The sequence below is a fragment of the Xiphias gladius genome, chromosome 12, assembly GCF_016859285.1.
Source record: "Xiphias gladius isolate SHS-SW01 ecotype Sanya breed wild chromosome 12, ASM1685928v1, whole genome shotgun sequence".
In the NCBI taxonomy this organism is placed as follows: domain Eukaryota; kingdom Metazoa; phylum Chordata; class Actinopteri; order Istiophoriformes; family Xiphiidae; genus Xiphias; species Xiphias gladius.
The window spans coordinates 9,642,501-9,656,906 of NC_053411.1; the positions used below are offsets into that span (position 1 = coordinate 9,642,501).

The following is a 14,406-nucleotide window of genomic DNA, read 5'->3' on the forward strand; positions in this document are numbered from 1 at the left end:
TTTGTTTCTTCATTTATGTAAATACAGAAAGGAAGAAAAAAGAAAACATTTACATTGTATCCCCACATTGCAGAGTTCTCTCAGTGTACCATTTCTTTTTTTGCCTTCAGGGTAGCCACAGAAACAAAGTGAAATAAGTACAGTACAGTACATGTGATGTGGAGTGGAGGAGAGCAATTAATAGGTGCTAATGGAAGTTGCAGAAAAAAAACCTGTTCTAGTAAAAAAAAAAAAATAATTAATTTGGCCGTTGAATTTGCTTGGAGTGATTACTGTGAGCAGCTCTCACAAAGCTGGAAAAAAAAAGAAATGTAAAGGAGATGGTTAAAGAGGACAGAAATGGAAAAATCGAGCGAGTTGGAAAAGGGAAAGATAGGAGAGTAACAGCTCACGGAAGAAGCTGTGTTGTCGATCTTACGCTGACAGGCGGCTTAATTATTTCTGTCAAAGCAAGTTTGAGGAGCTAGCTGCTGACATAGCAGAGTAGGTCTTGGTATCTGGTATGGCATCTGTCTCTCCAGAGCCTCTCTGTGAGCGCCGTCCCAGTTGGCCCCTGTCCACCTCCATCTATTCCCCAGTAAAACTCTATCTCTCTCAGAGATACAATGCACAAACTCAATAGCAAATAATTTCATGCATGCAATCATACACAAAATCTAAAATTCAGTAAAAACTTTTTCTCTCCGCACACATGACTCCAGGGGGCTCTGTGATGGTGTGGTTTATTTCTAGGTAAAGAGAGCCCCTGTTTGTCACTCAGCAGCATGACTTTTGGACCCATTAAACGGTTTGCAGGGCTGTAGCCGAGTCTCGAATAGAGAGGGAACTGCGAAGAATGGGAGCCTTCACGCAGTGAAAGCATAGCAGCGAAAGAAAAAAAAAAAAAAAAAAAAAAAGCAGTAAAAGGAACGCATTCAGTCAGGCCAGTCCCTAACATTTTGGAAAGCCTGGCTTGCTTGTGGCTCTGCATTCATCGGAGGAAAGTGGACAGTGGTTACACCGCAGTTCTGACTGATAGCGATTTTCACCTTCTCTTATTCTTTATCTTTCCCACTTGTATGTAATAAAAGGCCGCTTGTTGGAAGGTGCCATTAAATGGGAGATTCAGAGGTTTTTATTTATTTTTAGTTGACAAACTGTCACTGTGTTGCATCTGAGAACACAGTGAATGGAGAGAAAGTGGAATGTGTGTGCACAAGAGAGAGGCAGAGAAAGAAATTTTATAAATTGACTATCTGTTTTTGTATCCATGGCAACAGAACATACCACAGCTCATCTCTGCATTGTTATTACTCATTACCCTCAGAGCAACAGATTATATTCTAACCTTGTTTATTTTTCAATGGCATCTCAGAAAAAAAAAAAAAGATAGGCAAGCCATAATTCCAGTTCTCCTTTGGAGGACAGAGGCTTGCTACAGTATCACCATCATCTTTCATCTTGTTTTTTTGGCCAATGGATTGTATGCACGCTAGTTTAAAATAATGGTAGTGTTATATTCAGAGATCTTTATGCTCCGCCTAATAAATTGTTGTCTATATCGCACTTGTAGTGTTACATTTTTAGCACAAAGTTATGATTGCATTCAAAGTGCCACATACTTAGCGCAAATTAGAAGTCAAGCAAAATGTTCCTGCTTGTGCATGTGACAATATGAACGCTGTCATTTTGTCCTTGTCGGTGATTGCTGTATGGTTTTGGATGCTTGAATTTGAACAGTTTTACCGAGCAAAATTCAAGTGTGTTAATATTTCAGCTCATATCAAGTAGAAAAAGAAAGCCGGTGCCGTGTGAAAAAGTTCGTTTGTAGAAACTGATTTTCTCCAAGTGTTGTGTGTTGCATTGTCAATTGGAAATAACAATAATTATACAGTCATTATGTATTATCAGACCTGGCATGTCCTACGTGTCTTTAGTTGGTTACCTACCATAAACTTTAGGACTTCCAAGGTCTTGCTGACTAAACTTTCACTCCTTTGATACCAAACATTTATTATAAAATGAAAATATGTACAATAATAAACTTTTATACAATAAGCCTTGTAATCACACTCAACCTGACATTGGTTTTTAAATGTGGGCAAGGTAAAAACTTTGCCCACACATTCATATTCATAAGAAACCTTTCAGCTAGAATGTACTGTACAGACTGTGAGATTATTAGACACAGTCAGCAGTGGAGACTCCACACTGTGTCTCATCGGGATTAATTATGTTTGAAGTCAATTAATTCCTCAGAATAATTTCTAATTCACATACTGTAGATGTTGGAACGTTGCTGAAAATTTGCGAACGAGTACCCAAAGATGTTTAGAGCCTCGGTGGTTTCTGATGTAATAGTCTTACCAAATTACCAAATGTGAAACCTTTTCAAAGTAGTAGACTCACAAGAACTCATTTAGGAGAAATATCTAAACCAAGCCTCCTCCTTTTCAGGAGTACACCCATTCACACGATATCGGTCAGATGCAGGAGGTAACGACCACTCATACGATGAGAAGGGCATCGAGTGCTGTCACTGCTGCCTGTGTCACCACTTGAGCCCTTTGTTTGCTAATTTTGAGCTATCTAGCCAGAGAGCTGGTGCCTCTGACTGATCCTGCAATCCGAGCAGAGAAGCGCTGTTGGCCACATAAACAAATTAAAGCTGCACTCAAAGACGGCAGCTGCGTGTGAGAGATTATATGTCTCTGTTGTATCTTTTCAGAATGATAGCAAACAGAGTTATGGAGGGGAGCGATGTGAGAGTGGGTGTACTTTGATGTGACTTTGCCAAGAACGCTGATGATTCTAACCTTGAGATGTCCCATTACTGAGCCTTGAGACTTTTACTGCGATCAAAGATGCTTAAAATGTATTGGAAGTAAATTCCTTCCGCTCACCTCAATATCAAAAGGCCGGATTTAACTCCGTCAGCGGTGGTGCTGAACTTGCACACCACATGAACATTTCAAATGAGATCTTTTGACCTCCATATCAATACATAATCGTGGTGATGTTAACTTGTTTTTGGTGCACAGATAAGTCTCTTCGTTACATAAACCTTTCTGGGTCACTTGGGCTTCAGTACTGTAGAAGCTCAGTGAATGCCACAACAAACACCAATGGACCACTATTTCATCACGCTCTGCCTTAGACATATGTTTAAGATTACCTAATGGCTTATGCCCATCCAAGCTCGAAAAGCTCCTTATTGAACCCTTTTCTTGAATTTAAGTCTGCCATTTTTGAAGATAGCTAGTGGGCATTAAGAAAAAAAAATCTTAATGTGGGATAAAGCGCAAGCCCCAGCTAAAGAAATATAGACCTGCTCTGGTTCCACCTACAGGCCATTATTTACGTAGTAGATGTATGTGCTAAGATAGGCTCCAGGGAGGCATTGAGCTACTGGTAAGTGGCACTATTCCCGACAGACCAGTAAGTATAAATCAATGGGACATCCCACTGGATGATGGAGAGGGTGATATTTGGGTAACATTCATCACTGTCTTTACAAAACATCTCCACGCTGGCACCATCAGACAGTAACTATGATGAGGAAGGACAGTCAAGGTTAGTTGTGTATTTTATGAGGTAACATATAAGCATGGCACAGTACTGTACGCACAGCGGGAGAGATGGTTCAAAATAATTCTATTTATATGTTTAAGGCACAGACGGAGAAGACAGAGACCCTTTAAACTGCCATAGCAACCGAAATGCATGCTGATATTATAGTTATTGTAGCTTAGAACATAGTGTGATATTAGATACATGTGCTGAATGTCATCTCCCGCCATGCAACCTAGAATCTTTCTCCCAGCCCTTTGAAATGTGACAAATTTACCAGGACCCCTGATTCATAAGCCCTCCCTGCAACTGTTCCTCATCCCTGTGCAGATCATAAATCCTCGGTCATACCGTAGGTGAACTTGTCACATGACTCCCTGCAGTGGGCCACTACCCCTTAGCGCAACTGTCTGCTCTGCCTGACTGTATTTCATGAGTCAAAGCCCAGCTCTGGAGGCATATAGGGAGATTTATGCATTTTAATTGGATTGCGGAGAGCAGTTCTTGAGGTATAAAGGATTGACGCTCTGCTCTCTTCACCATTTCACCCTCTTACACTTTCTGAGACCTGGTTCACAAGATTTTGGCCCTAAATACAGGATGTTATGGCAATTAAGTGCATATGATGTGATGTCAGGTTCAGATGGCTTGGCCAGAAAGACCAGTGCTAATTGCTACATCTGCTCCTCTTCGTCAGACTGCTCAAGTGCCCAGAAACCTTATTTTGTGCAATGTGTGAGCAGATCAGAGGCAAAGCCAATCTCCTTGGGCATCCCTGGAATGAGAAATAAGTGTGTTTAAGAAATAAGAGAAAAATGTAGGAGAGAAAGATTGGAAGACAAATCGAATGTGTACAAATGTTCCCCGCCTGCAAAGTAACATGGATGCTGTATGACTTGGCTGCCCTCGCAACACAGCGAGTTGATTTCAGAGCAAATTTTACCTGCCTACTTCAAAGACCCCTATACGGATTCCCATCATTGAGGATTGTCAGTGTGTGTTTAGGTGCAGAGGCTCTACAGATCACATCATTTGCCATCCTGCCTGGGCAGAGCCCTCAGCAAACGGGAACTTTTCAACAGAGACATTGTGGCTGCTGACGTCTCTGCTATCATCCACCACCCAGAACAAAGAAATCATTCCACAGTAAATCCATCACCCAGGTGTAGATATGCTCCCTGCCCTTCTCTCTTTGTGTCTATAGCTTTGTCTCTTTTTCCTCTGTTGCCTTGTCTTTCTCTCTGACCTGGCCCCTCTCCAATTGAAGGTGAAATTGTGATGGATAGAGCCTGCAGCCACGGCACAGCTCGCTAGCCCAGGAGACCTTAGGGTCCACTCGCAATGCACTGCAGCTATTACCACCCACTGTATCAATACCAATGTCATGCAGCGGACCGAAAACAGACTTGTGTGTCACATGCACCACACACCTACAGAGCATGCGAGCACAAACATCAACATCTGTTGCCACCCACTGCGTAGGCACTCCTTTAAAGTAAGGGGGCTGAAATCAGCCTTACTTTCATACAGACAGACACACATATACACAAAGAGACGTCTGCTCCATATAACATCTTTTCCAGCCCCTCCACCCCTCCAACGTATACACAACGGCTCATCAGGCAGGAAAATCAAAAGAGCGCTTTCCCCAGACTCAAGGAGCACTGCGGCTGTTATTGTACCAGAGCCCCTTAATGATCAGCATCTGTTCCCCTCTCTGCAAGCGTTGGCTGAGCTGCCACCAAACAAGGCTGTTGTGCGATACTCCATCGCCCAAGTTTTCTCACTTTTACCTGACTGGGGGGGGTGGTCCCTCTCTCCCTGCCCCTGCAGGAAATACTGCTGACTGTGACCGAAATATGATTTAAAGAGGTGCTTGTTTGAGACATATTAAACAGACAGTATGCTTTTGCGGGGTTATTTTTCAACGTAAGCAAATATTTTCTTGGGTTTGTCCTATGCTATAGCTCGGAGTCATACATTATTTGCTGGAGGCCAAGACTGAGTACACAGCCTTTGATATCAAACAAGCAAACTGTACTCAAAGTCTTGCGGTTAATATATAGTGTCAGTGCTTGATGTATACACAGTTGAGGGGAATGTATCTTAGCTTTCACCTCTGCGGATTTTTAACTGCCCGTCAATGCTAATAAACTGTCTGCCTTTAAGTATTTATTACATTCTTCTGTATTGAAATAATGTCTATTTGATCTTCATTCAGGCATAGCCATCATTTCAAAACTCAAAAGTTCCACCCAGATAGTCCTTGACTCCCAGCAGGGATGACAGTCAATTGTAAGGAGGTTGGCAGATTTCTTTAAAATTACCCAAAATTACCCACTTCCCTCACCCCTCCTCCCTCTTCTTTAAATCAATGCCCAGGATGCTGAAAAAGAGGATGATTCCTTTGGGAAATAAGGACGCCTCAGAGGCTGACCAAAATGTTTGGATGCAGTAATTATGTTTAGTTAATAAATCAAGATGTCACTCTCTGATGCTAATCTCCATGTTTTACGTGTATGAGACAGTTTTTAAATGCCAAGCTCATGTTTTGGCATCCGTCTTGGCAAGTCTATTCTTCCCCACTGGTAGCTTGATGCAGAATTGTCAGATGAGGACAGTGCATTTCCTAATTCCACATGTGAATTGCACTATAACTGTTTCATTTATGTGTGCTTGTTCAATGTTAAATCTTTTAAGAGGAAATCCACGAGGTTGCTGAACATGTAAAAAAGGATTAGGGCCTTTCAACTTTTGAAACTGCTTATTGGTAAGGTGTCATCTATTATACCACACATTTACACAGGAGAAAAGAGAAAATTATCTAAAAGGCGCAGTGAAACTTATTGACCATGCTGTGGTTTGATGGTATTCCTGTTGCGATGGCCTTAAACACCTGCGGCCCTTTGGACTGCTAACTTGGTTTCCTGACCAAAATGAAACAATAGGGGTGCATTTCAGATTGATTCACACTGACTAATTCATGATTCATATCTGCCACCTGTGGCTCCATGTGTAGTGGTTTATTGGAGGGTAGAGTGAATGCACTTTACATCCCCCAACCTCACCACTCCCTCTGGTCCATCTAAAAAAGAAAATAAATGAAAATAAAAGCTTTAGGGTTTATTCCATTGATATGATGGTGATTTATTTAGTTCATTTTTACGATAAATTGTTTTGTGTTTTGTTTTTGTTTTGCTTTACAAATGAATCCCTGTACATGATGTACATACATTATCTTTTCCTTAGATTCTTGTCAAAGACCAATGTGGTTCTGGTTACAATAATGAGAAAAATATTTGTAAAAATGTGTTTTTTTTCCAACATGATGAGAACCAGAGATGGACTGGATGTTTCACTTTCTCTCAGAACACAGACCCTGTTCACGACATGCTTCTGGATGTCATTACCTGGGTCGGCATCCTCCTGTCCCTGGTCTGCCTGCTCATCAGCCTGTTCACCTTCTGCTTCTTCCGTGGCCTCCAGAGTGATCGCAACACCATCCATAAGAACCTGTGCATCAGCCTGTTCATTGCTGAGTCCCTGTTCCTGGTGGGCATCAATCGGGGTGACCAGCCGGTAAGACTACTGCTGGTGTCGAGATGACGACTGTAAAGTATTGATCTATTTAGCACCATCACAGTTAGCATGCTGCAAGAAGCACTGCAAAACAATGAAAACCATTAAAGCAGATATTAATATAAGCAACTATTAATAGAGTCATCACTTGACAATGCATATGCTGTAATAGAGGTAAAACAGAAAAAAATAAAGGAATAGTTAAAAATTGCCAAGGTTTGGTTTAAGGATTAAATTAAATTCATTTGAAGTCTCAGATGTTGACTTGAAACCAGTGTCACTGTCCCTGTACAGTCATCGTCAAGTGTGCGTGCTCTGCACTCACACTGTGGACAAATGTGGAGTCATTACATGTACACAGGACCGCAGAGGGCTTTATTCCACCCACATCTTATTGCAATCATGCCATTTTAGCTTGCTAATGAGGCAGAGTACACAGTTAGCTTTGCTCTCGGAGGGAAAAAAGAGGTTTAGTGATTGTGAGTGTTCCGTCAGAGCACAGTTTGATGTCTGTGCCTATAAATGTATAATGGGGTCAGACACTGGAATACGTCTTATTGCTAGCAGTTTTTTTTTAATAATTTGAGTTATTTATTTATTGTCATTGTTTATCATATTACCCAAAACAGTTCACAAATGCATTACCACTGTAGGTGAATAAAAATGATAGGCCCTTCTATCCAAACTCATGCTACCAAAACAAATCTATATTTTGCTCACTGTAAGTATCTCAGCCAAAACTCACAGGCCACAGTTGAGCAACAAAGCTACTTCCCTGTGAAGTTAAAGATAATGCTTTGGCCCCACACCTTTCCCTTCCATAACATTTTATAGGTGTGATTCACAGCCCAGCTCTAAGATCACTCTCCCGGACTGCAATTAATGTCCACTCAACCTTTTAGTTATTTAATTGAATCCATTTCAGTGACAAAATACGCTAGTTATGTTAAACTGTGCCAATAATTAGATCAAGCTATGTAAGTACTGTTTCTTATTATTGTTAGAAAGTGTGTGGGCGTGTGTATACATGCCAATGACAGTCTGCTGTATTCATTTCTCATCTGTATGTACCTCCATCAGTGCAGGAAGTGTCTCTACATTATGTGCTTGCACCTGGCCATGGTATAAAATGCAGTGAGCTCCAATTGGCCCTTGGACTGTTGATTTCACTTCTTCAATCATATCCCTCTTTCATCCATGCCAGCTACCAAGCAAACAAACAGGACCACATGGACTCAATAGCGGCAGCACTCTTCTGCCAGTCACTACAGGCAAACATCCAATGACTTCAGCCAAACAAAGCTTAGCAATGCTAATTGTCGGGAAGACACAAACATGGAGAGGTCAGAAAAAGCTGCTCCGTTATAGTCACTTGGATGACACGCTCATATTATGGCCATTAGCAAGGCATGTAATCCTTCAGAAAGGGTTAAATGCCCAAAAGTGACTGGATCGAAAATGTTTTCAACAGTTAATGCTCAGATCTCCCATTTTTTCCCCCTCCCTCTTTATCTCTCTCATTCCCTCCGTCACCATACAACTTTCCCAGATTGCTTGTGCCGTCTTTGCCGCCCTGCTCCACTTCTTCTTCCTGGCGGCGTTCACGTGGATGTTTCTGGAGGGCGTGCAGCTATACATCATGCTGGTGGAGGTTTTTGAGAGCGAGCACTCGCGCCGCCGCTACTTCTACCTGGTGGGCTACGGAGTTCCAGCGCTAATTGTGGCCGTTTCCGCTGCGGTGGACTACCGTAGTTATGGCACCGACCGAGTGTGAGTACATGTGGAGCGAGCTTGTGAGCACATTAGACTTCACAATCTTTCTGAAAGCTGCACGGGAATTGGCTTCCTTTCTGTGTGTAATACTCAAAAGATTACATGATGGTACCTTTTTCTGTTTTAGAAAATAATTGATTTGACGTTCATTTTTGCGTGAGTAGAATTCCAAGCTATGAATTACTGTAGAGTACACGGACAGCTTCCTTGAAAAGTGCATTAGTCCACTTAATGAACAGATCCTTTCAGGGATGTATTTAATGTTAGGGGACAACTCCAACAATTTTACACATCAAGATCCATTTACTGGTCTTGTGGAGTACTACTAAGCCTATGAAAACAGTTTTATAATGCCCTCCGTCGCTCTGGAGAAGCATGAGAATGCCTGCTTTTAACACTGGGTGACAGAGTCTGAAAGATGTGTCTTCCAGGCAGGTAATTTTTTTTCTTTTGCTATGCAATTGACCTCTATTCTACCAGCCTCTAAATTACATTACAGAGCATTGTATGTGTATGACCCATGTATGTGTATGACACATACATGGGGAGCAAATTGAGGGTCAGTGACTTGCTCAAGGACATTTGAGCATCTTGTGGTCCTGAGGACCCGGGAATCGACCACTAACCCTACTCTAACCAGCCTGCTCTACCAGCTGAGATATATATATATATATATATATATATATATATATATATATATATGCGTTTTCTGGCTGTTATTTTTCGTTAAATTAACAATTCAATTTCTCCAGCATGTTTAAAAGAAACCGGCTTAATGCTGCTGTTTCACTTCATAAAAAGAAAAAATTACATGTCTGGAGTTTTTGAAAAACAGTGTAGAATCTGAATCTTGGGTCTACACCCTGATCTGGTGGGGTTAAGTGGGGAAAAACAAACCCAAAAAAAGGCCAAAAACAACAAGTCTTCTCTTGCTTAACCCCTTTCTGTGTGTAACCAAAACAACAGGGACCCTACTAACAACTTGACAACTGTTTGTGTTGCTTTGAGGGGCTTTAACAATGTTGCAGATTACGCTCCAATAGCTAACACTCATCATCAACTTTTAATGAAGCAGAACAGTTACTGAAGCTGCGTACATGTCCCCACTGCTGAATTGACATTGTTTTGACAGTGAAAAAGGCTAACTTCAGGAGATAGTATTGCTGGATGAATGTCAGGCCATTGTGGTTAATGTCTTCAGCATTTTAGGATGTGCAAATTACAGCATGGGGATGGAGAGATTTAGAGGAGGGAGGAGGGAGAAAGAACAGGGTGATGGAGAGTGAAAGAGAGAGAAAAAGACAGGAGATTAAAAAAAAGATGGGGAGCAGCATAGACTGCCTTTTAGTGTTTCCTACAGAAGCCCAGTAAGATATATTTTACCAGCCCTTTCCTCTGAAATACAAAGTGGTCTATAAAGCAGTGTAATGTAAGGCAGAGGATCGCCCTCAATTCCTCTCTGTTAATCTCAAACCCATCTGAAAATAATGAAGACCAGCATCAGCAGTTGGCTTCCAAGATGTTTATCATATATGGCACACACCTATAGACTGCCACACACACGCAAGTAGTAGACAGTGCATTTGTAGATTGGTGGAGCAATAGGTCATGGTGATGGATGAGGTGATAGCTGCCACTGGCTGAGCCCTGGCATCATGTGAATAATTAAAGCCTGCCACCGGTGGAACAATTACACTCAGCCACTGAAGGATGAGGGAAGGGACAAGGCGTGACACGTGGTGAATAGCAGAATGTGGGGGAGGGCATGTGGTCCTGCTTCAAATTGATTTGGGGACCATGGCAGTGTTATCATGGGGCACCTTATTTTGAGTAGAAATATCCAGCAAGTTATGGTCAGAAGTGACCTGGGTGCAAAAGCTGAATGAAGCCATGTCATTCTCATAATAACTGAAGGTCAGCTAGTTTGTGAAGTCACCTGTTCAGAGTCGGAGATCAATTAATCTGTGATCCCAGGAAAGTAATGTAGGATTTACATTCAGTTGCTCTCAATAACTAGACCAGCACTCAGTAGAGCACATACCTCCGCCAAGGCGAAAAAAAGGCTTATCTCACAAAGTTAAGGAAAATGATTAAAAAAAATCCTGGATCTGCCTCTTTAACTGGATCTACACCAAAATGTGATGGGTTCTCCCTTGGCCCATGCCCCATCCCTCTAGCAATTTTGGTGCAAAATCGGTTCAGTACTTTTTGCGTAATCCCGCTTTGACCAACAAACAAACCAACAAACAAATAAACCAAATAACAGACACGGGTGAAAACATCCTCTTTGGTGGAGGTAATTACTCTAAATGTGCCCTTCAGCAAGGCACTTTACTTACCTCTAGTCCAGGGAGGCTTCTTAATGGTCAGCAAAATAATGCCTGTGATTCCGTGTAATTTATCCAGTTTAATGAAAGCAATACATCAGCCATCTGTAAACTCAGGAGAATTACATTTTAGTTTCAGTAATCTAGTTGCCTTTACAGTAGTCTAGTCTGTTGTGGCTGCAGAATAATGGTGGGTATTGTTAAAGGTCCACTGTGGAGTTCTCCTGTAAATAAATACAGTTATATTTACATTCAGTGTGTCTCACCAAAGCCATTGTGTTATCCTTGATGGCTAACAAACATTTTGAATGCATTTCTATCCTTTTCCCTCCAACATTTGCAAGGCCATTTTTTTTTTTTTTTGGGAATATATTGAATCCTGTTCTGTTTACATCTATTTTGACAATGGCTAGCATTCAGGAGATTCGATTTTCTGGATTGGCCCTGACTAGATAATCTGCTAGCATGTTTACCACTGCTTGTTGTGCAAGCTACTATTACATGCTGTGGGTTTGACTTTGTCGTTTAGGCGATTCTCATTTTAAAGATGTTACGATGGAAATAACTGTTTTGTTTTGTTTTAATTACCAACAATTGTCTCACTACAGTAGCATTTGGTTGAGACTTCTTTATTACCTGAGATCTGATTATCTGATGCCTGACATTCTGAACAGAGTTAGTAGAAGTCTTTTGCTTGTTGACAGTGGTGAAGTAAGCAACTGGAAAGTAACTTTTGTTAAAGGGATCCTTCCTCTTTTAAAATATGAGTAATTTTATTTTTCTATGTATAATGTCCTATTTTAGCGAGAGGTTGACTTGCAACAAGCCTTTATTAAATTTGTTTCTCTCAGTCATTTTCAAAATTGTTTCATTGATTGCATGTAAACCTTAGTGATTAGTTAATGTTTAATAGATCTGAAAGAGTAAAGAAAAGTAGTAGGTGGATTAACAAACTTAAGCATTTTTTTTCTCTTTGGTGTAAAGACTTTTAGTTATATGTCAAGGACAGTTGTGTTATGCACTTCTCCACTGATTACCGTCTTACTGTACAACTACAAAAGCTAGAAGGGCTACCAAAAAGTGGCCTACTGATGCCTTCGGCTGTCTCCATCTGTCATGTGACCCTCACCTTGCACGTTGTAGTTGTACCTTGAGCACTTTCTTTGTCAGCATTTTTCCATTGACAGGAATTTGAATTGCTAGAATAACACACGAGACAAACAAAACTGGGGCCTGCTCATCAAAACATTGCACCATAGCCACTGGTGGTCAAAACTTCACAGGGTGCCTTTAATCAGTGTTGCAGAACAATAGGCATGTATTAAAAGGCATATTTAAAGGCAAAATGTTCCTCGGGACTTAAGACAGAAGCAAAAAGCTGCTAGTCATTTTCCTGGCCCAAATATTTCACATTAATTCACGCACTCACTGGGTCACCAGCTCACTATCACGCCAATGAAATGACTGTCTCTGTTGCAAAGATGTCTTTGCAGATTAAGTTGCCTTTGTTCAAAAGATATCCTGTGTCGGCTCATTGCAGATTGATAGCACGAATGCCAGAATACTCAGCTCAAGCTGTTGGCACAAGCGTGGCTTGTGCTTTGACTGGCAAACGTTAACGGTTTTGATTGCTTGGTTACTAAAGGAATAATGCAAAAAGTAGTACAACAGGGGGGGGAGATAAAACTAGATGTGCTCCGAAGGCCACACACAACCGTGACACAAGTGGAGAAGCGGAGGTAGAGGAGGCATTAAAAAAAATGACAGCCTGCAGCTCCTGCCGCCCACCATGCCTTCAAGTCTTTCTATGATCTGAAGAAGAAGAAGGCAAAAACAAACAATAGAACCTTCAGCATAATTTATAAAAGCGACGTTCGGAGCACGTGCTTTGATGAGCCGCCAGAGTTCTGTGCATGTTCTTCAGTTTTTGTTTGTGCTTCTTCACTTCTTTGTGCGTCCATATGTGTTTTTCTGTGTTGCCTCCTCTCATCCATTGATATCAGTGAGGGGCAGACATATCAAGTCCCTGTAACAGCAAAGGAACAGTCAATTTTCGTCCTGTCACTTCTCATACAGTATTCTTTATTGTTTGTCTGCAAGTTCTTTGGCAACAAAAAGTGAAACATGCACAAACTTCTCCATGGCAGTCGCGGTTTTTAGCCTGAATGTTCAATTTGTCGGCTGTATTGCTGTAAATAATGAAGATGCCTCATTTTGTATTTTCCTCCAAGGAAATTGGACCAAAATAGCATTCATCATATCACGGCTCATTGTATCTTGCTTTGTTTTGCTATCACATTGTCTCTGCATCGTGTGGAAAAAAGACACCTACATTTTCGTCGGAAATAACATTTCTAAGCAGTGTGCCATATTTTTGAGACATACATAGTTGCTGCTCTTTGCAGTTTTGTCTTCAGCACTTTTTTTCACGACAGTCACTGTTAAAGCCCAGTGGTGTGTTCCTCTCAAGTGCCTCATACACTTCAGTTTGCCTTAAAATGCAAGGGAATTACAGTTAATTCTCTGCCACTTCCATTTTCCCTCTCTGTCAGCCTGAATGACAACGCTGCCGTATGAACTGTAATTTTCCAGTGTCCAAAAATGGAGGCGTGTATCTGCTGCAGTAGCGGAGATTAAAAGATTAATAATTCAACCACAGGTCATGAATCAAGTTTTTTTTTTCCTTTTTTTTCCCCTCTCCATTTCAAAGGAAAACTGTCACCTTCCGCTGGCCCTGTTGCTTCTGGTCTGTATTTAATTTTACCCAGCAGAGAAGAATTGACTATCTGTTATGTTTTGATATGAAATACGAGGTCAGAAGAGCGCTATTTCATCATTGACATAATTACAGTAGTCCTACATAGTCATCACATTTAACATGAACATGTAAGACACTTAGTTGAGTGCTTAAGGACTGTGTGTGGCCAATTCTGTCAGGGTCAAGGTCAATCTAATTCCCTTGGAATGATATAGTTAGGATTCAATGGAGAACTAATTGAATCATCCATAAATTATCATCTATGATCAAGATTTGGTACCTTAACCCAACAAATTGAAAAATAATTTAACTAAAGTCCAGTCACTGTCAGCCATCTTTAACAGTTTTAGCTACATCCCATTCCTGTTTTCTCTTTCACTTTGAATAATATACCTGTTTTGTCATCATTCTTACTTTCAT

The 14,406-nt window shown here is 41.1% G+C and overlaps 1 protein-coding gene across 6 annotated transcripts in view; it reads left to right on the forward strand.

The window, feature by feature from the left end:
• Positions 1-14,406, forward strand: part of LOC120797388 (adhesion G protein-coupled receptor L3-like) — a 212,250-nt gene that overhangs the window by 176,301 nt on the left and 21,543 nt on the right. For all 6 annotated transcript variants that reach the window (XM_040141016.1, XM_040141010.1, XM_040141014.1 and 3 more), the window contains 2 exons: positions 6,919-7,128; positions 8,678-8,898. In XM_040141016.1, coding sequence (XP_039996950.1) covers positions 6,919-7,128; positions 8,678-8,898 — 431 coding nt within the window. The remainder of the gene's footprint in view (positions 1-6,918; positions 7,129-8,677; positions 8,899-14,406) is intronic.